The 27,035-nt window shown below is 40.9% G+C and overlaps 1 protein-coding gene across 1 annotated transcript; it reads left to right on the forward strand.

Annotated features, from left to right (window-relative positions):
- Positions 1–1,864: 1,864 nt before the first annotated feature.
- Klkb1 (kallikrein B1) lies at positions 1,865–25,865 on the forward strand. The gene is made up of 15 exons (XM_041632480.1): positions 1,865–1,968; positions 2,750–2,808; positions 7,904–8,066; positions 10,087–10,193; positions 13,439–13,598; positions 13,985–14,094; positions 16,966–17,125; positions 17,862–17,971; positions 18,511–18,673; positions 18,763–18,875; positions 19,033–19,201; positions 21,550–21,725; positions 22,773–22,868; positions 23,630–23,769; positions 24,316–25,865. The coding sequence occupies exons 2-15, from the start codon at positions 2,751–2,753 to the stop codon at positions 24,505–24,507; spliced, it is 1,917 nt and encodes a 638-aa protein (XP_041488414.1). The 5' UTR covers positions 1,865–1,968; position 2,750; the 3' UTR covers positions 24,508–25,865.
- The last annotated feature ends 1,170 nt before the right edge of the window (positions 25,866–27,035 follow it).

The raw sequence follows: 27,035 nt of genomic DNA on the forward strand, positions 1-27,035 counted from the left end.
CGTCCTGGCTTGCACTAAGAACTCCACTAATTGTCTTATGAACTTCCTTTGTATGTAAAAGCTGCAGTTCTCTCACTGTTTCTGAAACTGTCTCTTCATTTTTGACTCCTGAGAGATCAAATATAATGTGTACTAATGAGACATTTTTGCAATTATCTATTTATATCTAGATAATTTTTGTCATATTTGAGGAATCTTTTTGGTTTGTGTTTCTTCAAAGATTTCCATCCATTCTTCTGGGATTATAAGACTGGAAAATTGCATGGAGGTGTTGCATATGGATTCTAGGTTTTCTTTAGTATACAAAATTCCCTTTTCATTTGTGTGCTGCTTTCTGATTTTGTTTAGTGATTGTATTCACCTGCAGTTCGCTGAACCTCTTCTAGACAGTTTTGAATCCTTTTAAAAAGATTTTATTTTATTTTGGTTAGTCATTGATTGTATTCACTTGTTTTGATTTCTATTTTAAAGGGTTTATTTTTAATTATTGTGTATGTGTGTCTCTGTGTAGGTGTCCATGAGCATGAGTGTAGAGGCATTAGATCTGCTGGAGGGGAGGTGCAGGAGATTGTCAGCCTCATCCTGAGTGTGCTAGCAACTGAACTCAGGGCCCCTGCAAGAGCAGTGTGTGTTCTCAATCATCAAACCATTTCCCCAGCCCCTATGTCAAGTTTGTAATCAGTCAATCAGCTGACCCTCATTTATTTATGGTTACATATATGGATTCTTTGCTTTTTTTCCTTTGGGTGATATTATTTTTTTTTATTATCAGTGATTTTTCTGGCTGTGTGCTGATGTGTGTACTTTTAAATGAAAAGTCATTTGAAATAATTTTTAAGTTCATTATTCAGCTATTATACAAATATGTGTGTGCAGATGTGCACACACAGACATGTGGGTGTGGAGGTCAAAGGACACCTTTTGGGAGTTGACTGCCTCTCTCCTCTGTGTAGGTTCTAAGGATTGAACTCATGTCCACTGAGATACTTTTCAAGCCCCACAAATATTTTAGGTTTTTTTTAAAGCTCGTTTCACCAGGCAAGTCTGTTAGTCAGATAGATAACCAATAAATTCTGGGTTAGCCAACTGTGGAGTTAGAGTTATGTGCATGAGGCTAAGATTGAATCTTGGGTCCACAGAAAATATCCTGGTATCGCTGTCCATTGGAACTGCATTGATAATTGAGTCCACAGGGTTCATACCTGGATCCTCAATTCAGTGGAGCCAGGATTTTATGTTTGAGGATTGACTTAAAATCCTAACATTGAAATAAGCCTGGAAACTAAGCCTCCAGGGGTCATGCCCATATATTCAAACCCTTGGGCACAGTTTGTTCCTGAATCTACAAAGACTGCCCAGGAAAAGGTACCACTGAAGTGGACCTTGTGACTGGGCCTGCAGCTATCATCCTGGAGCCTGGGACTGCAGGGGTTTGCTGGACTGATGCTGGTGTTTCCTGGGATGAGCTTTGGTGCCAAGACCTGTGAACACTGATCTTTGCATCACTGTTCTTTATCCATGAAGAGCACATCTCCATGCGTTGCTGCCCAGGCTTGGTAGTGAGGTTTCGGGTTAATGTGGAACTTCTACCATTGTTCAATGCATCTTTGCTTAGGTCTACATTCTCACCAGGGGCTGTAACCCATCACTTGGATTCCTTAGCACTTGGGAAGGCCTTTTATTATGTGTCGAGAACTGTTCACGTGGATTCCTCTGCAAAGGGAGGCACATTGGAAACGCCATCTCCGATGTTGTGTTTGCTCAACTTCCCGGAATCGTTAACATATTAAACGGCCGAACCTGGACTGGGCTGTTCACGGACTGTATTGACAGGTTAAACAGTTGCAACTGATACCAGAGCGCAGGTCAACACTGGAGCCAAGCAAGTACTGCCTGCAGCGGCATGTTCGGGGAGCGTGGAAGCTGATTCCCTCTCCTCCAGAACCATAGAAGCAGCTGTCCTTCCAGGTAACCACTTTCTATTATTCCGATCATTTTCTGTGTCATTTGGCATAATACATTAGTCTCCTGAGAGTTTGGAAAATCTAGAAGGGACTGTTCTTTGTTTGCACAAATATTTTGACATACAACATTTTAGAAAATAAGACTAAGGTTTTGATTGGTTTAAAAGTTTTAAGTTGGCTTGGATATTTTCAAAGATTTCCTGTATGTAGGGATTGTCAGTGATATTATTGTCCTTATTTATAATAATTTTGTGTGAGTTAAGAAAATTGGTAAGTGTTTAATCTTTATTAACTTTCCTTACAGAATTAATAGAAACAAAATTAACAATAAATACATTAATATAAAAATATATAAATGCAGCCGGGCGATGGTGGCGCACGCCTTTAATCCCAGCACTCGGGAGGCAGAGGCAGGCGGATCTCTGTGAGTTCGAGACCAGCCTGGTCTACAGAGCGAGTTCCAGGACAGGCTCCAAAGCCACAGAGAAACCCTGTCTCGAAAAACCAATATACATATACATATATATATGTGTGTGTGTGTGTGTGTGTGTGTACTAATAGTAGTCCAAAGGTCTCAATTTGTATCTCAGGAAGCATGATAAATATTTCAATTTTCTATTTACAAAATATTCCCCCCAAATCCTCACTTTCTTCCTGATTATGTGCTTTGGTTTGCAACTTAGACATTTACCAAAAAAGCAAAGTCTATATATTAAATTAAATTCAATATATGGTCAATAGGATCTAAACCTAGCACTTACGTGATATTTTTTTTCCTTTCAAAGGATGATTTTATTCAACCAAGTGGGTTATTTCATTTCCTTGTTTGCTACAGTTTCCTGTGGTAAGTATCTTCTCTAGCAGTTAAAAAATAGTGTGTGAGAGAGGAAGAGTTGTGTAAAACATAACACTCTAGGAGAAAGCCATTAGCCATACAGTCTTGGGGAAAGAGGCAGCTGCCGAGGCTTCAAGGCAAGAACTTCTCTTTAGCTACATTGCTCCCAACACCCACAAACAGTAGGAGGGACAGGGACAGAGGGGCAACAGGCTATTTGTGCATTTGTTAGCAGACATTTCTGTTTAGAGATTACTCCCTGCCAGAGTTCCTCCCACCCCCATAGTTCCTTGTTTTTATTACCGGCCTTCAGAAAACAAATTCTACCTAAAAGATGGGAAAACTATTAGACTCTATACATTGTTTGGGTCCAATTCAAATATCTGATTAGTGTGTGATATTTTTAATATAAGGCACAGGGAACTCTTTCTAGACTGAAGGTAAAGACTTCAGATGTAACTAGTGTATTATCACCTGGGTGGTCCTGATGGAGAGCTTTTGGTTCTAGGTGTCAGTGTTCTGTCTTTCTCTGTGTATTCCATTAGATTTTAGAGAATAATAATGGTGGGCTGGAGAGATGGCTCAGAGGTTAGGAGCACTGGCTGTTTTTCCAGAGGTCCTGAGTTCAATTCCCAGCAACCACATGACAGAGCACAACCATGGCTAATGAGATCTGGTGCCCTCTTCTGACCTGAAGGCATGCATGCAGACAGACACTGTATACATCATCATCATCATCTTCATCATGTCTCTGAACACCCCCTCTAATCAGTCATGGTAGAGTGAGGTTTCCCCTTGCCTGTAATGAGGGGTAGGTTCTGGGTCCGGGGTGACTTGTGATATGACTACACCACACGGATTGTTTTCTTGACTCTCACGTATTTGGCAAAGAGAAAGAGCCCTGATGAAGGCCTATCCTTGTCAATGGAAGTCATTTCGTTGGGGGGGGAGACCTTTTTCTTCCCTATCTGCTAATTACACCTCCCTCCATCTGTCCCATCCACCCTGTCTACCTGCTCCTCTGTCACAAGCATTGCCATGTCCAAACCAGTCAAATATGGAGGAGTGATAGCTAGAGATGCTATTGACCATAGCTAAGATAAGAAAAATGACTTCAAAACAGATGTGTGTGGAGCGCAGATAATAAATACAGTGTTTAGTTTCGCCATTATAAAAAGAAGTGATTTAAAATTTATGCTCACGATAGAAAACTTAGAGATTCAAGCACATATAATACTTAAAATCGAATATTTTATATAGTCCCAAAGTATGAAATAACTATTGCTAAATTATTTTAGTCTTTCATATTTTTGTATGTTTCTGTCTGCTATAAAGTGTTGTTTACCTTACCCTTGCTATTTATAGCTAATGTTAATCCAAACAAACATTTTTGTTATCTGTTCCTCTTTATTGTGTACATTCTAGGAACATATTCAGTCATTTTATAAATTAAATTTGGGGGAATAAAAATGTTTGATATGAAGATATACTTTTGAAGGTTTTTATGGCAACGTTATGGGACTGCCTTCCTGAAAGGCCAATCTCTGGCTTTCCCGACAAGCTTCTGAGAATGTTCAGCTGTCTCACTCGGGACATTGCAAATGGTTATCTTTGTAGTTTAGCGGTCAGCTTCCTGCAAACAGGGCCCAGATTTCTTCCCAAGGAACTATCTCCAAGTTCTGGTTTACGTGGTCATGGGGATGCTCCTTCTGCTGCTGATGGTCAGGCTGGAGCTTCTGACTCAGCCAGGCTAGAGCCAGAGCTGCAGGCAGTGCTGGAGTCATGAGCTAACCAGAGTTAGTCCTGTAACGGGTTTTTCCTTGGGTTTCTAGGGAAAGATTCAGATTTATTTTTATTTCCACTTAATTTGAGCTTCTGTTCTTGCTGCTGTCATGTGTCTTGATACTAACACATGTCCTCACCCATGTCCCTCTCGCTCTCAAGCTGATTGCCTCTTTTTATTATTCTTGTTGCATATATATGTATCTATGTACACAAAAGTGTATAAATACGTACGCCTTGCGAAGTTTATTTTATTTGTGTGTACATGGCTGTGTATGTATGTGTACATTGGACAACCAGTAAGTGGCTCATCTCTGGGAGAGGTTAATTCTCCTACTCCCAGAAGTCTGAGTTGCCTGTAGATCTTTGTCCAGGAGCTGGACCCCATGAAATTTCCCTCTTCCACGTTACCATGTCCATTGATACTGTCTTTGTTCTGGTCTTGTTTATGCAGATGTTTTGAGAAGACTGTTTCACAGCAGATTCCCTGATATTCTCACTATCATCACCTTCCCATGCCCTCTGTCATGATATTCCCTTAGCCATAGATTCAGGATGTGTGATTTAGATGTAGCCATTGTGGCTTGTTTCCTCACATGTGTTGACCTTTACATTGCTTCCAGTTGTGGTTTTCTGTGATGGTCTCCATTTGCTGTAGAGAGAAGCTACTATGATGAGGGGTAACAGCTACACTTATGTAGGGAAGGTGGTTAATGCACTGTCAGCGGCTTTCATACAGGCAGAGCCACTTCTATTCCTTTGGTAAATTGTCTTCCCATATCTGCCATTTGTTTTAAGAATAATTTAGCATTCATTTATCTTATATCTATGTCTACATAAGCATATGCACACACATACGTGCACACATATACACAAATATGCACACACATACACACACATTGCCGTGGAGATGAGAGGACAACTTGTGGAAGCTAGTTCTCTCTTTTTACTTTGCGGGTTCTGGGGATCAGACTCAAGTTATTAGTCTTGAGGGCAATCGCTGACTCCTGAGGTTTATTTCTACCACTCACCCAGAATTTTTAAAGTTAAGATGCTTTTCTTTCCTTATTGGTGATATTTTTCATTTTCTTTTTTTTTGAACATGTACATTTTTAATATGACCAACTAAAATGCCCAATGTCCATGAAACATGAAATATGAAAGCTATTTCAACATGAAACCTGAAAGCTGTGATTATTCTAGATCACTTAAGTTACATAGACTCTGTAATAACAACACTGTCTTGGTCATCATCGCAACCACCATCATCATTGTTGCCATTAACAACTGAGGAGGATAAACAAGTCTACAACTGGAACATTTCTAGTCTTTCTTCTTCATTTGCTAAGTCACATGCTTGTCTACCAAGACTCAATGCAAGACAGGAACTTTCAGGCCATCGCTGGCTGCAGATAGTGTTTTTCTATGTCTGTGCGATGAATGGCAGAGAGGGTCTGCTCAATAATTATGAAATGCTAACCACATTAAAAACAAGTCTCTTTATAGCTACCATTACCGCTGGGCCTACTATTGTGTTGTACAAATGGGACACTTCAGGGTGTCCACTTGGGAACACATATTCCCAGGGGGATCTACCCAGGAAAATCTGCTCCTTCCAAATATAAACCTGACCCAAGAGGTAGGCATGGCAACAACTCTCTGATAAGAGAAGCAATACTGTTAGTTTGAACAATCGAAATGGGACTTAGCATCAGGATCTCCAGACAGAGAGAACATTAAAGATCTTAAATCTACAGTGCTTAATAACATGTTGTCTAAACACCTATTCTTCGAAAAGTAATGGCCACATAGAGAGATGTTAGAGAGAGATGGACAAGGTTGCCGCTGGGATACTACATAGTTAATGAAAACCTGACTGGTGAAAACGGACAGGCTACCTAAGGTGGAAAACTCAGTAGAAGATTTGGGCTGATTTTTTTCATGTAAACACAAATTCATGATTAAATCAATTGAGGACAATGTTCTAATGATAAGTGGGATGCGGACACCGCACGTAATAGAGCCGTGAGTCAGCCCGAGCAGCACATTTCGGTCTGCTCTCCAGTTAGCTCTCGAGGGCTCTTCCATGTTTCTTATGTGAAAATTATTTAGACTTTTCTTCTCTTTTATTGAAAATAGATTCTTTTCTCGTACAATATATCCTGATTATAGTTTCCCTTCCCTCTACTGCTCCCAGTTTCTTCCCGTCTCCCATTTTCTCCAGATCTACCCCCATTTCTGTCTCTCAGTAGAAAAGAGTGGGCTTCTAAGAGATGATAGCCAAACATGACAAAATACCACATAATAAGATAAAACAAAAACCGTCACATCAAAGTTGGACACGGCAAACCAACAGAAGAACCGTAAGAGAAGGCACAAGAGTTAGAGACCCACTCGTTCACACACAAAAATACTAAACTTAAATCTATACTATGTATGTAGAGGACTGGGGATAGACCCATGTAGGCCCTCTGCTTGCTGCTTCAATCTCTGTGAATTCATAAGCGCCTGGCTCAATAGATTCAAAGGGCCTGGTGTGGTGTTCTCCATCCCCTCCGGCTCTTACACTCTCTGCCTCCTCTTCTGTGGAATTCCCTAAACCCTGAGGGGAGGAGTTTAATGGAGACTTCCCATTCAGAGTGGTGTGTTCCAAGGCCTCTCTCTGTGTATGTATTATGTCTGGGTGTGGAGCTCTGCACATGCATTTTCCTTATCCAAAAACAAACTGGTAAGGGATCAATACTCAATAATGAGCTTGCTTGGATAAGACCGAGGCAGACAGCAGTGCATAACACTGCACGCTCAAAGGACAGACAGGACTGAGAGTCGGAATGAGTTTATGTCCCAAGATGCTTTTCACTGTGCGATAGTAATCATGGCTGAACTCTGAAGTTCAGTTATTGACTTCTTTCATGAAAATAATGGTCCAGATCTCAATCTCCCCTTAAAGTGTTAAGGAATCTAGGGTGATGTTGCTCCCTAAAGGGTTTAAAAAAAAAACATTGTCTATCAGTTCTTAAGGTGAGATGTTTTCACACCATGTTATACAGCAGGCAGAAAATAATTCACACTTTATTTTAGCAGGGATAGTTTATGTACCAATTATTATGTAGGTAATAAAAAAGAATCAAGTTTTCCGCATTAAGTTCCCATAAGATGACTTTAAAGAGCTGTGCTGTTAAAGTCCTTGGCATATCGTTTCATTCCAGCTCTGTATTGGTAAAGATCTTTAGGCAGTCATTGGGGTGAATAAAAATAATAACGAAACAGGTGGAAACTGTAACCCTTTTCTCCAAATCTCCTTTTAATGGTTGTATCCCAGGATGTCTGAATCAACTGTACAAAAACAGCTTCTTCCGAGGTGGGGATATAGCTGCCATCTACAGCCCGGATGCCCAGTACTGTCAGAAGATGTGCACCTTTCACCCCAGGTGCCTGCTCTTCAGCTTCCTCTCAGTCGCTCCAGCCAACGATCCCAATAAAAGGTAAGAGGTGGTATTTTGTCATATCCAGTCAGACATTTCTCAAGCTACTTCCGGTTGTTTGCAAAATTGGTGTCAGGTTCCTCGAAGAGATCAAAGACCATTTTCATCAAAAGTTCCTAGATCTTTTCTTTGCAAAGCAGACGACTGGACTACTGACCACAGACACAGACATCCTCAACAACCACACCTCTCGCTCACAGCAGAGGGAGGCAGTGATGCTCTAGCCAGGACCCAGAAGGAAGAGCATGCAACAAGAAAGGGTCCATCCTCATACCATAATATTTAACCTTTCTGGTTCACCTTTCAACATGTTCCCACATGCACATTTGTTTATGTATATAAATATGTTATTGGTTAGGTTCTGCATATGAGGAACAACATGTGTGGTTTTTTGTGATTCTACTTAATATTAGATATTCAAGGTCCATCCATTTTCTCATTTTTCTTCAGCATTAAGTATCATTTCTTTACATATTTTCTGCCTTATTCATTATATATTATACATTAACTAAAATGTATTATAAATGCCACACATAAAACAATCACAAACCCATTAACCAGACCCAAAGACTGTACAAGTCAGTGGACTTCTATCCAGTTACAGTAGCCACTTGAAAGGGAAGCCATAGAACTTCATAGTGGACTTTATTCTTTTGCTTTCAAAAATGTATTTTATTCACTTATATGTTACTTTTCCAGTAAAAGGTAAAAATTTCGCCTGCATAAAGAAATATATTTACTTGACTTATTATATTTTTGAGTAACAAAGTTGAGAATATATAAGCCAGGAATTTTGTTGATAATAGACTTAAGATCTAGTAGACACATCTCAATGGTACCTGAAGTGACCCAGTTTGCACATTTAGAACGTACATTTGTGTGTGTGTGTGTGCGTGTGTGTATGTGTGAGTGTGTGTGTGTGTGTGTGTGTGCATATGGGTGTGGATTACTATTAACTGGCAATTTTGACAAATGCAAGTATTAAAAATATAGTTGGAAGTTTTACCTTAATTTTCTTTCATTTAATCAATAGCCAAAGTGTAAATTTTTGCTTCTGTTTCCATACCTTACCTTCTCACTCTATCTGATTTTATTTATTTATTTACTTATTTTGGTTTTTCGAGACAGGGTTTCTCTGTGGTTTTGGAGCCTGTCCTGGAACTAGCTCTTGTAGACCAGGCTGGTTTCGAACTCACAGAGATCGGCCTGCCTCTGCCTCCCAAGTGCTGGGATTAAAGGCGTGCGCCACCACCGCCCGGCTCACTCTATCTGATTTGAAGAGTTAGAAATTTGACCTCATTCTCTAATCCCTACTTGCTAACCTGAAGAAAAACGCAAACTACACGTGACATTCGCTGAATTGAAAATTGAACTAGGCACTAGGATTCTTATATATAGTAAACTAACACAAAGTTGATATTGAAGATAGAAAAATCCTCCCACTAGAGGGAAACTACCAGGAATCAATAAACAAGGTGAATATCACATACAACCCCAGCTCAAAGGCGATTCAATTTTTTAAAATACTTCTAAAAATAATTGCCACTTTAGAAAATGTAGAAGTTTAAGACGGGAGAATCATAAGTTTAAGGTCTGTTTGCTTCAAAATAAACTAAATAAAAGCTGCAGGGTGGAATGGGAGGGAAGAACTGGCTGGTGGTAGAACACTTGATTAATATGCTTGAAACCCGGGGTTTCTTCTTCAGTACCACATAAAACAGAAACAAAAGCCATTATCTTTTGGGAAGAGGATCTGTGGAAGCTCAAATGCAGGTATAGCCATCAACTCTTAAAGATGGCTGGCTCTCTGGCATAAGGCATGAACACAAAGAAAACCCGTAGTGTAGATAGAGTGGAATTGTCTTAAGAATGTCTTTTCAGCAAGTATCAAGGAAATGCTATCAGTTTCCTGACCCCAGGCTTTATTTATTAGCACATCGAAAATGCTGGATAATGTCTTAGTGTGTGTTTGTCATTATATTTTCCTTTAAAAAAATGAACCTTTTTTTTTTTAAACAAGGTTTGGTTGCTTCATGAAAGACAGCATTACAGGAACTTTGCCAAGACTGCATCGTGCAGGTGCCATTTCTGGTTATTCTTTAAAGCAGTGTGGCCATCAAATAAGTGGTAAGAGGCGAATTCTTCCAACAAAATTTGAATTACTGACACTCTTACTCAAAGCAGCTTTTGCTCATAGACTTTACTATCACGGACTTCTAAAAGAGAACACTACGAAACATAATGAAGACGGAGCAGCATCTTGGTCATAAGAAGAGGTTCCATACATCTAGATAATGTTCTTTATTAGTTATAATGCACAGCTTTGATGGGCCTCTGTTATCTATGGTGCTCACATACAATGTAAGATTTGGACGAAGGAATGCCCCCTTCAAACAACAGAACTTCCCTGTTTCCAGAAAAGACTTTTCAGAGAAGACTCAGGGGACAGACCATCCCCAGGTTCACTTCGGGGAAATTTGTGCCTCCCACCAGAATTGATTTTGCCTTTTCCACCTCAAAGAACATTTGTCAAAGTCTAGAGACATTTTAGATCCTTACAAGTGGAGAAGTTGGTACTCTCTATGGCAATGGCCTGAGTTGGTGCAACATATTCTGCCAGGCACAGAGCAGTAAGTCACAACTCAGAACTGTCTGGCCACCACTAGGTCACTGATAAGGGTCTAAGACAGTAATTCTCAACCTTTGTAATGCTATGACCCTTTAATATAGTTCCTCACATAGTGATGACCTCCCAACAAAAAATTATTTTTGTTGCTACTTCATAATGGTAATTTTGCTACAGTTATGAATTGTGATATGGGACATGAATATCTGTGTTTTCCAATGTCTTTGGCTACTCCTGTGAAGGGATCATTTGGCCCTGAAAGGAACTGTGACCTACACATTAAAGTCAGCTGACTTAAGAAATTGTATTGTTTGCCATTCAGCCCAGACTGAAGGATTGAGTTCTGTCTGTCAATCATGCTTAGCATAATATTTCTTACAAGGAATGTGAACACTAGGATGTTAGAAAGCTTTATTTCTGACATCCGTTGCAACTGATAGGAAACAATTTCTCCACCATCTTAAAGGCTTCATACAAAGAAGAAGACATTTCTCTAACACCACAGGGACTCGCTAAAAAGAGTGAGGTGGCGTGCGGGAAGAATCTTAAGAAACGTTCTGAACTATGCTGTTTTGTCTTTTCATAGTTCACTCTGTAGGTTCAAATTTCCAGAGTCCTCATTTTTTTCCCAATAACATACAGTCTTGGTCTGCAATTTGAATTTTAGGTAATTAATGAAGGGTGACAATGGCTTAAATATAAACAGACCCCACCAGTGTAATAGCTACAGTTAACCTGAAACAAGATACTTTTACTATGGTATACGACCAAATCCATATACTACTATAATGTACATTATTTGATTAAATTTTATATATTATGATTGTGACTGATAACACGATTTTAAAAAATAGAAATATTGTGTCTTTTCCATAGGTGCTTAGTTGTTATCTTTTTCCCCTGCTTAATCTTCCTCACCGAGTTTGACTCTAAATTTCCTTCCTAACTTTCTCCCAAATATCATCAAGTTAAAAAGTGGTCCCAGGCCGGGCAGTCAAGGTGCAGGCCTTTAATCCCAGCACTCTGGAGTCAGAGGCAGGTGGATCTCTGTGAGTTCAAGGCCAGTCTGGTCCACAGAGTGAGTTCAAGAACAGCCAGGGTTACACTGAGAGACCCTGTATCTGGGGGGGGAAGGGGGGGAGGTTTAAAACATGGTGTCGGAAAGCAATTTTAGTCAAGACTATTGAGAGGCAGGCTTAAAATTTACAGATCATTATTAAGAAAATGTTTTTATTTGTGGCTGCTTCATTTCCTGTCTTGACTGAAGCAAATTTAAAGGAACCTCATTCTCTGATTTATAGATTCCTGCCCTGTATCAACTGCTGGCAGTGTTCAGCACCCTACACCCTAACATAATACCTCTCTATTAGTCGGTGTATACATTGTCTCCATGTATAAATTAATTTTAAGATTCTTAGACACTTACAGCTATGTACAATAGAGTATTTTTTGTGCTAACACAAACACAGAGCTAATCTAATTAAGTTGTCTTAAAAACAAAACCCACAAGAGCCTTATTTGGCTTATTTTCTGCTAAAAGAATTAACTATATTTTTGACATATGAGATAAACTTGAAAGGACAGGTTGGGCTGGCTAAAGTCCCTTTGAAACTTCAATGGAAGAGGTGTTTAAATGGAGTTGAAGAACATTTTTAAACCTGGTGTGCTAGCGCATGGCTAGAATCCCAGCACTAGGAAAGCAGAGGCAAAGATCATCTCAAGTTCAAAGTCATTATTTCAAGTTCATCTTGTCTGAAATGGGAGTTTGCCACATCCAGCATGGCTTGGGTCCTAGAAAACTGACTAGGGGTATCAGGGGAATAAGAAAGGACAGACACACAGGCCAACATGCAGAAAGAAGGGAGTTCAATTATAAGCATTGAACCCCCAAACCCAAACTATGTACAGCCCAGGGGAGGGGCTCACTAGTCTCAGAGGGAGGTCTCCGATGGCAGGGAGTCTCTCCCCTTGGGCTGTCAACATCCTCGAGGAGGATGCTGAAGTTGCTGGTCTTTGCACACACCGGTCAGTTGTTCCTGAACACCAAGGAAGGCTTTGCCAGTTTTCCATGGGTCTGAGGCATTGGTCCTGCACATGGTTGTGCCCGCATTAATAGACTTCATCAGCTCCTTACACATTGACTCAGGACTTCCTCTGGTAGCCACAGGAGTTCCAAATCAGCCAGGTCTACAAGGCAAGACAGGGTAGGGGGCAAGGCGGTGGTGGTGATAGTGGTAGAATTTAAGAAAATTATAAAGCAACAAGGAAAATGGTTTTGTCATGCATATAAATAAATTCCCACCCTCTGTAAAAGATTTAACACAGATGCCAACGGTAAGAAGACCTGCGGTCAGAAATCACAATCAGACCAGAGTAGGGGAAGGAAGGAAATAGATATAGATCATGTTTTTGTTTTGTTGTTGTTGTTTGTTTGGGGGTTTTGGTTTTGTTTTGATCCAGAAGTTAAAGGTACACCAGTTTGTCAAATCCTTCGAATCTCTGGCACCTGCTGTCCGGACCTTGTTATTCCTGCCTTGTTTCTTTATCAATGCCGCTGGTAACTTCAATGTGAAACTGTCCTGTTGCATATACCTTGCAGGTTAGGAAGCAAAGTGGACCCACTTTCAGTGGTGGTGCGATAGAGGTCAGGTAAACACACTGGGGTGTGCTAATGTCCAGCAGGGTTTGATAATTTAGATAATGCACTAAGAAATTTGGCCAAATGTCTCTATGTGTTTCATTTCAGCTTGCCATCAAGACCTATATGAAGGACTTGATATGAGAGGGTCCAACTTTAATATATCAAAGGCCAACAGTGTTGAAGAATGCCAGAAATTGTGCACAAACAATATTCATTGCCAATTTTTCACGTACGCTACAAATGCATTTCATAGACCGGAGTACCGGTGAGTGTGGCTGAATGGGTCTCATGAGAACATGCCATGATTTAACAGCTTCATGAAAAAAAAAAAGTCTGTTTCTCCTTCAGCTAAAGAGCAAAGGGAGTGTAGTCCTGAGCATATATTTTTTATTTATATACTTAATTCCAATGGCATTTCCAAAGATAGTAAACTCCATCTGGTCTACCTATAAGTTGTGTACAGAATGAAGTGTAGTGCCTGACGATGATGTCTGCCATCCCGTTCGCACCCTAAAAGGCCCTTTGCTGAAGGGAAGAGTGTCTGTTGATTAATTCCACCCATGTACCACTCTGGTTATCATTTCAATAGCAAATGTTACCCACACAATTTTGCACACCTTAAGAAGCGTGGCATCTTTTGCTGACTTTCAGGAACAACTGCTTGCTGAAGCTCAGCGCCAGTGGAACGCCCACCAGCATAAAGACGCTGGATAACCTGGTATCCGGATTCTCACTGAAGGCCTGTGCCCTTTCAGAGATCGGTAATTAGAGGATGACTGTTCTACTGTGATTGTGATGTGCTAAATGAGAGGGCCCGGACATATCCATGTGCCACACCCAGGGACCTGGGAATACGATGCATATAAACCAAAGGGTTTATGTAGATGTGATTGGATGGAAAAACTGTGAAATAAGAATTACTCTGGATCACCAGAATGTGCCCTATCCAGGCTCAAGGGTCCTTATACGGTGAACAGGGAAGCAGAGGAGTCTAAGTCAGAGATGGAAAGACTTGAAAGGGTTGTTTCTGCCTTTAAAGCTGGAAGAATCCTAAAGTGAAGGGATGCCATGGCCTGGAGAAAAGAAAAGGGCATGGAACAGGTCTCCCTACATGCCCTTCCAAAGGAACAGAGCCAAGCCAACCTTTTGACTGGCACCTAGTAAGGGGTACTTTGGCCTTCTGATCGCTAGGACTAAAAAAGCATGAATTTGTGTTGCTTAAACCTCTAGTTTTACTGTAATATTCTTGCAATAAATAGCATTAGGAAAGAAAGTACATTGCCACTATAGAGAAAGTCACGAGGTCATTCGACAGTGTCCATGTCTGGCTAGAAGGGGATATTGCCATGAATCAGCAAAGCCCTCTAATTTCAGACACAGAGGTAGCTTCAGTTGAACTATCCAGACAAGTGCCATACTTAACACATCAAGGTACCAGTGGTGAGATTTACTGAAATCAGATCACTTAGGGTAAATCATGCCAAATACCGAATACTTGTTCTATGTTGTGTCCTGTATTGGTCTGAGTTCTGGAATATGACCTCTCTATGAAAGACAGAGAAGTCCAAAACAATTTAACTCTTTTCTTATTTGTCTTTTCTTTTCTCGACGTATCCTCTGCATGCTGTGCCATTCAACTGGCTCCAATGTGTTAGTTATGTAGTTTTAATATCCATTTTTTTTCTAGCTTTTGAAAACTTGACTACAAGAGACAGGGCTATTTATTTAAATGTGTTCTGTTCTAAATAACATATTTATCTTAGACTGCTTGTCTGCAACTGTGCCTGAATGCCAGATGACTGGGAAATATCTAAAGATAAAAAGGCTCGTCTGGCTCATGATTCTGCAGGCCAGGAATCTAAGGAAGAGATGGTCGTATCTGACCAAGACTCTTGTGAGTCTGGGGGGCATTCAGAGATTCATCACCAGTCTGACTCAAGTTTTGGTTTTAGTATAATAGAGACTTTTTTTTATATTAAAAGGACTGGCTGGGATCAAGCCAGAGAGAGTTCCCTAGGTAAGGCCTGGTTATTGTTAGACAAGGAATTTTAAAGGCAAAAGCCACAGAGTTATAATTTTGGAAAACCAAATTAACTCATACCCTGTCTGGGTGCGGGCAAAGCTTGATTTTGTAATAGACGTCCAGCAGGTGTGTCAGCCATCCAAGCCAGCAAGCGTTTCAGACAAAGGCAGAACACAGCAGTTAGCCTGTTTAACCTTGCAGGAATAGCTGAGACAGTGAAATATTTTGTAACAATCAGAAATTTCTTTAGAATAGCCCAACTGCTCCAGGAAGTGGTCCATCTCGGGCCAGCTGACAGGGTACGTTCAAGGTAGGAGTAACTTGGATTGAACAAGTTAAAAGAACAATTTCGGTTTTACAAGCCTAGCACAGCCAGTTTATCCTCTGAACATAATTTTCATCATCATAGGACCTTATGCTGCACTACAGCACGGTACAAAAACACAGGTCAAGTGAGCATGTGTAGAAGCTTTGGCTTAAAACAACCTGCCCTTGGCATAACTGATCTAGTTCCCGGAGAGCAGGAACTCACTCACGCAAGAAGTCAATTCACATGGGCTATGCCTTCATGACTTCCCACTAGGTCGTACCTCCCAACACTGCCACGCTGGAGAACAAGCAACATTAGGAGATTTTGCTGGATGCAAACCACGCCGCAGTCTTAACAGCACAGTGCTGCAAGGATTTTTTTTTTTTTATGCATAGAGAAAAACTGACAAGATTCTTTGGTCCCGCCTCAAGCCCATCCCAGGTGCCGCCCACAGCCTCAAAGAGTATCGCGCATGCCCAGTCTCAGGCTGCCCTGTACTTGACTTTTTTGAGCTGCAATGAGGTCACACATCTCTTCGTTCTGACTGAACGTCCCTTCACTGAGTGATAACAATCCTGCACGTTTCAGAAAACGGCCATGATTTTTTTTTTTTTAAGAGGCCGGTCTTTTCACAATCCTTGCATGCCAACCAAAGCCCCAGAAAGGCTGTCTCTCGGCCTACAGGCCTAAATTAAATTCATAAGGCAGGGGTGACTTTTAGTTGTCACCACACCCTTGTCCTTAATCGTATCAGGCACGCCTTTAGCTTTAGGGATGAAAAATGGTAGTTCCTGGGATAAAATCATATGCTAAGGTCACATAGCAGCCCTGTCACTTAGAGTCACACAAATATCCTGCCCTCCCTTTAAAATGTTCAGCCTCTTGCCTAACGACTCTAAATGAATTGTATTTAAAGACTAGTTCTCAGCAGTTTCCTTCATGGATTTCGAAAGCATTGGAGGTAACCACATCTGCCCCGATTAGTGAGTCAATACTATTAGCAATTCCAATTGAGAGAATCTTCCTATATCAATGGCATAAAATTCAGAGAGTCACATGTTCGTATACTTGGGAATCCCGTAAAACCCAGTAAACTGGAAGAGTTACTGTGTATGCAGAGGACCTGGTGCAGACCTGTGCAGGCCCCGTGCATGCGCCTGGGTCTCTCAGTGGGAGATTTTAAACTCAGGATGTTAGCGCTGCGAATACTCAGTTGTCATTGCCCTGGTTACTGTGCTAAAGCACAAGCAAATTCGGCATTGTGTCACTGAGGAATGCTCTTCTTCGGTGAATTCACAGGTTGCCCCATGAATATGTTCCAGCACTTTGCCTTTGCAGACCTCGATGTGGGCCGGGTCATCACCCCCGATGTTCTCGTGTGTCGTACCATCTGCACCTTCCACCCCACCTGCCTTTTCTTTACATTCTACACGAACGAAAGAAAGATAGAATCCGAGAGGTGAGTGTGAGCGGAGCGTGCCAGCTCCTAGCCTTTCCAGTCGCCAGCGGAGGCTCGCAGGTGCCTTGCTGGTTTCCCTGACAGCGGTAGAGCCTGGAGTTTAAGTGGGTGCTTTCCTGCCAGGGGCAAGTTGCTTCAGAGATTAGCAGATCCATCTACATACTTTCCCTTCATAAAGCAAACATACCATTGAGTTAAACAACAGCGGACCGGCAAAGGGATCAGACAGCTTTCTCACTAGCATTAAGGTTTTAGATTGGCTTGAGTTGAGAGCTGCTGCTTCAGCCTACCCTTTAATCTTGTGAGAAATCAGAGCCCTGTTTATCTTGATCTAGGCTCTAGTCTGACCTCTTCGTCTTTCAACAGCTTCCCATTTCCTTTATGTACAACATGGGGCCCGCAGAAGGATGTGTGGATACAATACCGCAGGCAGCTTAACTCTGAACAGTTTGTTCTCTGGATCCTTTTTCTTCTTTTTCTAATTAGAGGGTGGAATTTTACCCTCTCACCTCTTCTGGTTGTCCGTGCCTTCTGGTTTTTGCCAGAGGGAGAAGGGACTCCATTTACATTTAATCCCTGTGGTATTTTGGAATCTTGCCATCTGATTGGCTGAAGAGAGTTTCTCAGAATACAATCTTCGCAGTTGCATTTTAATAAAAAGAAAAGGGAGCTGCATTCCTGTAATCTGTCTGACACCTCAAACACTTCTTTCTCTTTTTCACTTGTTTTTAAATAGGAATGTTTGCCTTCTTAAGATGTCTAAAAGTGGTACTCCAAGTCCCTCTGTTCCTCAAGATAATGCTATGTCTGGATACAGTCTCTTCACCTGCAGAAAAGCTCGCCCTGGTAATGACTGACAATGATGGTGAATGACGATTGTCTTAGTTTGCCTCTTGGTTGCCATGATAAACACCATGACCAAAAGCAAGTTGGGGAAGAAGAAAATTTGTGTTGCAGAAACACAGGACCTGAAGCAGGGACCATGGAGAATTGCTGCTTTTTGACTGACTCCTGTGATGGGCTCAGTTACCTTTTGTTGTTGTTGTTGTTGTTGTTGTTATTTTAATACAATTCAGGACCACCTGCCTAGAGGTGGCACTGCCCCCCAGTGCATTGGGTCCTCCTCCTTCAATCCTTAATTCAAAAAAATGTCCCACAGACATGCTCACAGGTCAGTCTGATGGAGACAGCTCTTCAGTCGCTGTTCCCTCTTTTCTGGTGACTCTATTTTGTGTCAAGTTGACAAACACTAACCACCACTGGGTGCATCAGATCTTGGGGTCTTCTAAAAGTTGATGAAACTATTCTCAAGACACTAGGAACATTCTTATTATGGCTTATTTCCTGCCCCATTATATATCCTTGGATGTTTTTACATGCTGCAGAACCCTGCCATTTCAAAATTTACTCCGGAGTTGACTTTGGAGGAGAAGAGCTGAACGTGACCTTCGTACAAGGAGCAGATGTGTGTCAAGAGACTTGTACAAAGATGATTCGCTGCCAGTTCTTTGCCTACTCGTCGGTTCCACAAGACTGCAATGTGGAGGGGTGAGGGGGCCGCTTCTTTGATCACCGGCAAGGAAATTATTTTATAGTTTTCTTTGCAGGTCTGATTTTCTTCTGTTCATTTTGTCCAGGTGTAAATGTTCCTTAAGGTTATCTGTGGATGGCTCTCCAACTAGGATCACCAGCAGTGCCCAGAAGATCTCTGGGTATTCTTTGCGATTGTGTAAAGCTGTGGACAGCTCTAGTGAGTGAAGATCATTGGTTCCGAAACTGTATGGAAGTCTGGGTTGTGGTGACCGATGACTTGGTCTCACGTGATTGGGGCTATTTATATTGTTTCCTTGGATGGAGGGGATGCTCATTTGTGTCTAATTCTGACCATGCATCTCAACGCTTTTCAGTTTGCACAATAAAAGTAAACTCACGAATTGTGGGAGGAACAAACTCCTCTTTAGGGGAGTGGCCATGGCAGGTCAGCCTGCAGGTGAAAGTGGTGTCTCAGAATCATCTGTGTGGAGGGACCATCATTGGACACCAATGGATCATAACGGCTGCCCATTGCTTTGATGGGTAAGTTTCAGATCCATTGTGTGTGTGTGTGTACATGTGTACATGTTTACGTGTGCATGCTCACGTGGAGGTCAACATCAGGTGTCTTTTCTACATTGCTGTCTGTTGTGGAATATTATTTTAACGAGGCAAAGATGAACTACATTTTTATGCCTAATATTACTTTTACTTTGTAAAGGCATGTTGCTTTTGTTTATGCTGTATTTGTTTAATTATGAAAAGGTATGTTATGTTTGTTTTACCTTGCCTGCCCAAGGAACCTGATTGGTCTAATAAAAAGCTGAACAGCCAATAGCCATGCAGTAGAAGGGAAAGGCAGGGCTGGCATGCAGAGAGAATAAATAAGAGGAGAAATCTAAACCCAAAGGGAAGAAGGGGGAGAGAATCAGGGTCATACCCAGGACAAGAAGCCTGGCAGACATAGGGAAGCAGTGAAAGGAAGAGATACAGAAGTAAGAAAGGTAATCAGCCGTGAGGCAAAAGGTAGATAAAGAGAAACAGCTTAATATAAGTTAAAAGAACTAGCCAGAAACATGCCTAAGCTAGGCCAAGTATTCATAACTAATAATAAGTCACTGTGTCATGATTTGGAAGCTGGTCTGTGGCCCAAAAGAAACAAACCGGTACAGCTGTCCTTCTTGTTGAGATGGGGTTTTTCACTGAACCCCTTTGACCAGACTGGCTGGACAGCAACTCCCAGGGATCTGCCTGCTCTGTCTCCTGGAGTGTTGGAATCTGAACTCAGATCCTTGTACTTGTAAAGCGAGCCCTTTGCCCACCAAGCCATCTCCTTGGCTCTGACGTATGTTTTGATGAAGAGAAACATTTCCAAGTCTTTGCCTAAAAATTATTATTATTTTAAATTTAGTTTGTACATCTTTTACGTGGTTAAGTTAAAATTCAAACGATGGGTAGGCAGGTGTTAAACCACAAAGCGTCTTTAATTCAATCTCCTACTTGGCTCATCTTAATTAAAAAGGCAACTTGATAACTCTAATGTAATGAAAACAATTGCTTTCAGGATTGGTAAACTGAACTTGATTTCCCCACAGCTTCTTGGAAAGTGACAGAAGCAGTCCCATATTTTTATTTGTAATAAACATGAAGTAATTACATATTATATATATATATGCATATATATGTATGTATATATATATATATATATATATATATATATATATATAAAATATTTTCAGCCACAACTTCTAGCACTTTGAGGTGTAACCTTATATGGACTCAGGGCAACAGAATACGGGGCTCTCAGAATTCTGGCAACACTAAAAGGTTCCTGAATGTACACTGACCAAAATTAATTCAAACAAAACACGTGGCAAACCCAAGGCCTTCTGGAAGTCCTAGCCCATGCTGTATCACAGGACTCCACTGCAGCCTTTTTCCCTAAAACACAGCACGCTTATCTTGCACTATGCATGCACTATGCATGCTGTCATGCCGTGCAGTACCAACAGATGGTACCCGAAACACAACTCGGACTGAAGACTATTCAATGCTGTGAATCACAGTGTGTGTACCGTGTGCACAGAGCTTTCTACTCTTACAGAAACATAACAGTTTAATTACAAAAAACCACAAACTTAAAAATGTTTCTTGTCATAGTCTGCTTTGGATTGTATAGTGTTAGACTTTAGTTTTAAATATTGTTGTTTGAACTGATTACTTGAGTTTTATTTTTTTAAAAAAAAACTCATTGAATGAACTTTAGCTTGAGTATTGGATAGAATTTCTAATTTTTTTTTAGTGGTCCTAAACCTACATCTACCATTTGGTAGTGACATTCTCAGTATTGTTGATTACAAAATCAAAATATTGAGGAACTCTTAAAGTCATTGAAGATATTCTCTGCCTTTTAGTAGAAAATATTCAGACATGTTTTTATTATTTATAATAGAAGCACATTTATTCCATTAATATGTGAATTTGCTTTCATCATTAATAAGTAGTAAAACTATATGTACACCAAAGAATTGTTTTGAAGTAAATTTCTTTATGATTACTATCAGTAAATGTTTAATATATATATACCTGCATCATATAGTCACTCACACATACACACACACAAATACACATACATACACAAACACATGCATGCATGCACACACACACAACCCTTTTCAATATAAAGGCAGTCTTAAATAAAAGTTAATGAAGTTTTATTCTAAACTAAATCTTCAGAGATTCAATTCTAGGTGATGATAAATTGGCAGAGGAAGAACTAGGTAATGGAGAATATTTTCTTTCTTCTTATTGTTCCCCATAAGAAAAAGTGCTAAGAAAAATGAACTAGGAACAATGACAATGTTACTTTGGTTTGCATGTCTGTCTCCCAGGATTCCGTACCCAGATGTGTGGCGTATCTACGGTGGGATTCTTAACCTGTCAGAGATCACAAAAGAGACATCTTTCTCGAAAATAAAAGAACTTATTATTCATCAGAACTACAAGGTCGGAGAAGGCAACTATGATATTGCCCTAATAAAGCTCCAGACGCCCTTGAATTACACTGGTATGCAGCACATTTTAAGGGAAGACTGCACAACTGAGTTGTATCGGTGCCAATTCCCGCTTCAGTTTGAGTGAGCAAACAGATCTGCCGCTGTTGTTTTCTGGTTGGTGGGGTTGAGGGAGAGGTGAGGCAGCCTGGGAAGTGAAGATCCTAAGATTTGCCATGCAATCACTGCTTCTTAATGGGCAAGGAATCTTAGTAACTTTCTCAGCATGGTATGGAGCTACATGTATGCTAATAAAAGAGGTATAGGAAAGCTCTTGCTGTCTGGGGACACTGCGCAAATTTTGATGGGATTGGCAGAATTACCATTGCTTGGACTTAGGATATACAATTATATCCCTAAGCTAATTAATTGCTAAGAACACACTGGATAGACAATAGGGGAAGTGGAGCATGTCACTGCCTTTGGAGGTACACCACTCCACAGAAACTAAACACCTGCCAACACCTTAACTGTGAGCGTCAACCCTGTAACCTCAGACAGCTCTCCCTTCCTCCTTCCACTGCTCATCTCTGCTGCAGGTGTGCTGCTCTCCTTGTTGCTTTGCTGCAATAATTAAGTAAGGTATTCAGTTAAATCACTGGAACAGCATGGCTATTTTTACTCTGACTCTGAGTTCTGCCAGAGTATATATTAAACAAAACACAAGAATGGAGATATATGTTTGTCAAGAAATTTTGGTGGAGGAGCTCCCCTCCCCGGGGGAAGTTTCATGCCAGAAAACCAAACAAAAATGTGAGAATTGCCTTGGATCATGGGCTTTAGAAGTTGATCAGAAGGCTGGAAGCTGTTCTCGTTACTCGTTAGTTTCGTAATGAGTTCCCTTATGTTTCACGCATGGCCATAGTGGGTTTTGATTGCATTTCCCTCCCTTCACCCTCCCTGGTCCTTTCCCACTCTTCATCCCAATTGGTCCCAGAAGGCTCATTCTTGCTGTGTTGCTTTGTCGAAAACGAATAAGGGAAAAGAGAGAGAGATTAATTTTTAAAGTCAATATCTATGGCTTTAATTAATTTTAATCTATTCATGAAATTTCCTTCCAGAATTCCAAAAACCAATATGCCTGCCTTCCAAGGATGACACAAATACAATTTATACCAACTGCTGGGTGACTGGATGGGGCTACACAAAGGAAGGAGGTACAGCGTGACAGTTGGAATGTTCCTGTCCTAAATGTTAAAGCACATGGAGTAGATCAGTTCCTCAACCATCCTTTCTCTTGATCTTTGTGTTTATCCCAATATATTGGTTTTCTGATTCACAAAACTGATGTTTTGCTTTAAGCTTTAAGCATCTTACTCATAATAGAGATTATGTTGGTGATTCTGCATAAGGGACTGTGGCTCTTAAGGCTTATAAAGACAAACCCATTTGGCCACCATACTTTCCCATGAGGCTTTGTTGTTATTTTTCAAGAACTACAACTCCCAGCATCCCAAGTAGTTACCTGGTGCTTGGGTCTGTTTGGCTTACAGGTTACCTTAGGGTATTCCACAACAGGAGGACGGTAAAGACAATAGAAACCATGTCTGTGGTAGCTTGGGTGATAGGGCTGCTGAAAAGCCTCATTAGAAGGAAAGAAATACAGATGGCTCTCTCGTCCGTCTCCCTGTCCCTGTCGCTCCTCTTCTCCCTCTTTCTCCCCCTCCTCTTCTTCTTCTTCTCCCACTCTTCTCCTTACACCTCTTTCTTTCTCTTTCTCTCTACCCTTCCCTCTCATTTCTGTATGTATAATTCTACCTCTTCGACAGTGTCCCTGACAAAAAAGCACCGACAGTTTTTGAACAAAATATGACCCCAGTGGAAAGTGGACCATTTTGACTTCCTTTAAAACTTTGGTCTTATTTTTTCTGTTTATTGTATTTTCTCCTTTTAAAGATCTATCTTGATTGCTTCATAGGTGAAATCCAAAATACTCTACAAAAGGCAACTATTCCTTTGGTACCAAATGAAGAATGCCAGAAAAAATACAGAAATTATGCCATAACCAAGCAGATGATCTGTGCAGGCTACAAAGAAGGCGGGACAGACGCTTGTAAGGTAATGTATCAGACTGTGAAAAACACACGCCGGAAACCAGAGACAGTTCATTCAAAAGCAAATTCCCAATGTTACAGTCCGCTAGTTTTAGCTTTGAGTTCAGAATTAAATGATCTGAAAACTTTATAAATAACTTTTAACAAATTAAGCATAATAATTTATATCATGTATTACTTATAATAGGTGCATGAGAATCTGTATTGACTATGGCAGGCATGTCACAAGCAGTACAGCTACACATTTTGTTTTATGTGTCATGGCTATGCTAAAATACAAGAAAAGTAGGTTTATTTGAACATCGGAAAAGATGCTAAGATTGTTGGGTTTATCCAAGAATGGGAAAGGGAATAAATTAGCCTTGTAACCAGCCACTTATTTTGTTCATGGCTAAAGGGATGCCAGGACATTCAGAAGCCACATGTGTGGTGTGCAAAGTGTGCTGAAGATGTTAGCAGCATCTGTCTTTGAACAAGGGGCTGGCTCCTAAGTTGAATCATCCCTGTTGTAACTCTCTACCATTGCCTTTCTCCTCCCACTGTGACCCAGGGAGATTCCGGTGGCCCCTTAGTTTGCAAACACAATGGAATATGGCAGCTGGTGGGTATCACCAGCTGGGGTGAAGGCTGTGCCCGCAGAGATCACCCAGGAGTCTACACTAAGGTTGCCGAGTACGTGGACTGGATCCTGGAGAAGACACAACACAGTGGCGGAAGCCCCCTGGGGGTGTCTCCCGCATGAGAAAGCTGGGTAGCGAGGAAGAGCTCTGTTCACAACCGTTGTACCACCTGCTCCCAAGTCAAACAGAGAGACCCAGAATTCTCTTCTGCAAAATGTGGATAATGGTGTCTGCCTCACATCCCGGCCATGGGATTAAAATCACAGTGTAGATACAGTTGCCAAAGACAATGTCTTGCAGAAGTATGTTTCCTGCCTTGAGTAATAACAGGGTCTCCAAATATGAACCATACAAGAAGCATCATGCTTGTTTGAAAATAAAATGATCAAAGTTTTTTTTTTCTAATTAGGTAGTACAATGGTTGATCTGAAGCAGTTGAAAACAAGATTCTAGCACAATGCCTGAGATCATTCTCATCTAACTTCTGACTCTAGACCCCGCAGATCTCAGAGTTACCTTCTGTCCACCTCACTCATTCATTCATTAGACCCCAATGCTTTTGTCCAACTGGCTCAAAGGACTGAGGAACCCGGTTCTGTCTGGTGGAAGGAGGAGACCTTTGTGACATTTTTTTTTTTTTAATGAAAGGATGGCTTACCTGAGCATGAGGGTACAGAGCACCTTTCCATCTAAACCACCTTCCTGGCCATTGCCACATAGTTTTGGCTACCTGTACGTGCAGGACCTGTAATGCTGTGTTTTTCTTGCTGTGTGCAGCTCCTGCATTGGCTGATCACGCAGTGCTCACTCTGGGCAGGGAATCTGATAAGACTCTCCCAGAGAACCCTGGGAGCGCCGTTGATACTGCATTCAGTATATGCAAGAGTAATTCATGAAGTATCATTGGATATAACGTATTATCTAAAATCCAGGCTTGCCACTGAGTGGAGAGATAATAGACTGTCTTGGAATAGATGCCATTAATCCTCACGTAATACAAATTCCCAGCTTGCCACCGATTCCTGGAGTGGACTGTACGTGCATAACTCCATTTAGTTAAGCTGATTAATATTTACATGGAATTGGCCATTTACAAACTATTACACAAGTTCAATAGACAAACAGAAAAGTGAAATTTTCTGGAGAGGATTAAACTTTTCCTTGCATGTTGAAAGACTTGTTGAGTAGTTCAGGGGATTAAATATGGAAAGGCTACATACACACAGACAGAATATTGTATACATAATAAATTAATAAATAAATAAATAAATATTTTTAAAAAAGACTGTTCTGATTTAAAAAAAATATGGAAAAGCTAATGGGTTAGCCACAGAATTTGGCGATGGAAAGTGAAGAGGTAGGAATTACCCCAGGAGCAAATGACTTTTGTAAGATCTGACTGGATCTTTATGAGATGATTTCCTTTTGAAGCACACAGCTTCAACTTTTACTTTTGTACACAATAAACAGTTTTGTCTTATGCTGTGTGGAAGTTGTTTTCTACTTGAAAGGAACGAAGTGGTTTGTAGTGAAAATCTTGTTTCTCAGGTTGTGGTTTTGGTAACCCTAGAGGGTGTCAGCAGAGCTTACTGTGTGCATTCTCAAGGAATGGCCTCATTTGGGCAAAACAGCGTTTTGAAATATGAGGCTCTCCCGTGGCATAAAGTATCATTATAAAGTTGCCAGTTGGGGGTCAGTTGGACTGGAATGTTCTATTTATTTTTTATCATGTGTTCATACGCAAAGTAAACAAAGGAGCCTCGTGGGTCTCATATGTGCTTAAGAGGCTGAAAGAAAGAAAGGGTGAATAATGTCACTTTCATGTGAGGCAGAGTGAGGGCACAAGGCCCTAGATCTTTGGCAGATCCACCCAAGAAAGGGCATGTCAGCTCCGAGGAAGAACCCTCCTCTTCCTGTGTCACATATGGGGAACACAGAGCACATTGTTCATTGCGTTCTAGAGTTCAGCCCAAAGCTCCAAGGGCTGCCTCTTACCTTTATCTTTTTTCCTTATAATTCTTGTTTACGCCTATCTGCTCTACTAAACTATTAGCAACCGAAGAAGGGTCTGTCTGTTGCTCTCTTCTGTCAGCACAGCACATGGTTAGGGATGTAGCAATTATCTTCTTTTAGATTTCCTTTTATCATTTCTGTTGATGTGCATGTGTGATGGTGTGCTATGTGGGCAGTGGTGCTTGGCAACAACAGATCAAAACATAGTTCCTGAGTTAAATGCAACTGGTTTCTAACATAGCAAGGCAAGTGGAGTAACCCTTCATGCCATGATCTCTGCTAAGTGACACACACACAAGCATATACACACACATGCATGCATACAGACATCATACACCCTCAGGAAGTTGTTCACCTTAACTTTCTGCCCTAGCAGAAATGTTTCCATGTCTCTATGGAGAATGTTTCAAATTTACTATCAAGCTGATGATGCCTTTTATGTTTCCCCGAGAAGTTCTTCCTTTCCTTTCCACCTGTTTTGTTCTTTCTATAGGAGTGTGTGTTTTTAAAGATTTATTTATTTTCTTTATGTGTATGAGCACTCTATGGACTTTATGCCAGGAGAGGGCATCAGATCCCAATATAGATGGTTCTGGGTCACCATGTGGTTGCTGGGAATTGAATGCAGGATCTCTGG

This window comes from Microtus oregoni, unplaced genomic scaffold (assembly GCF_018167655.1).
Source record: "Microtus oregoni isolate MIOR12 unplaced genomic scaffold, Mior012 000041F_ref0000270, whole genome shotgun sequence".
In the NCBI taxonomy this organism is placed as follows: Eukaryota; Metazoa; Chordata; class Mammalia; order Rodentia; family Cricetidae; genus Microtus; species Microtus oregoni.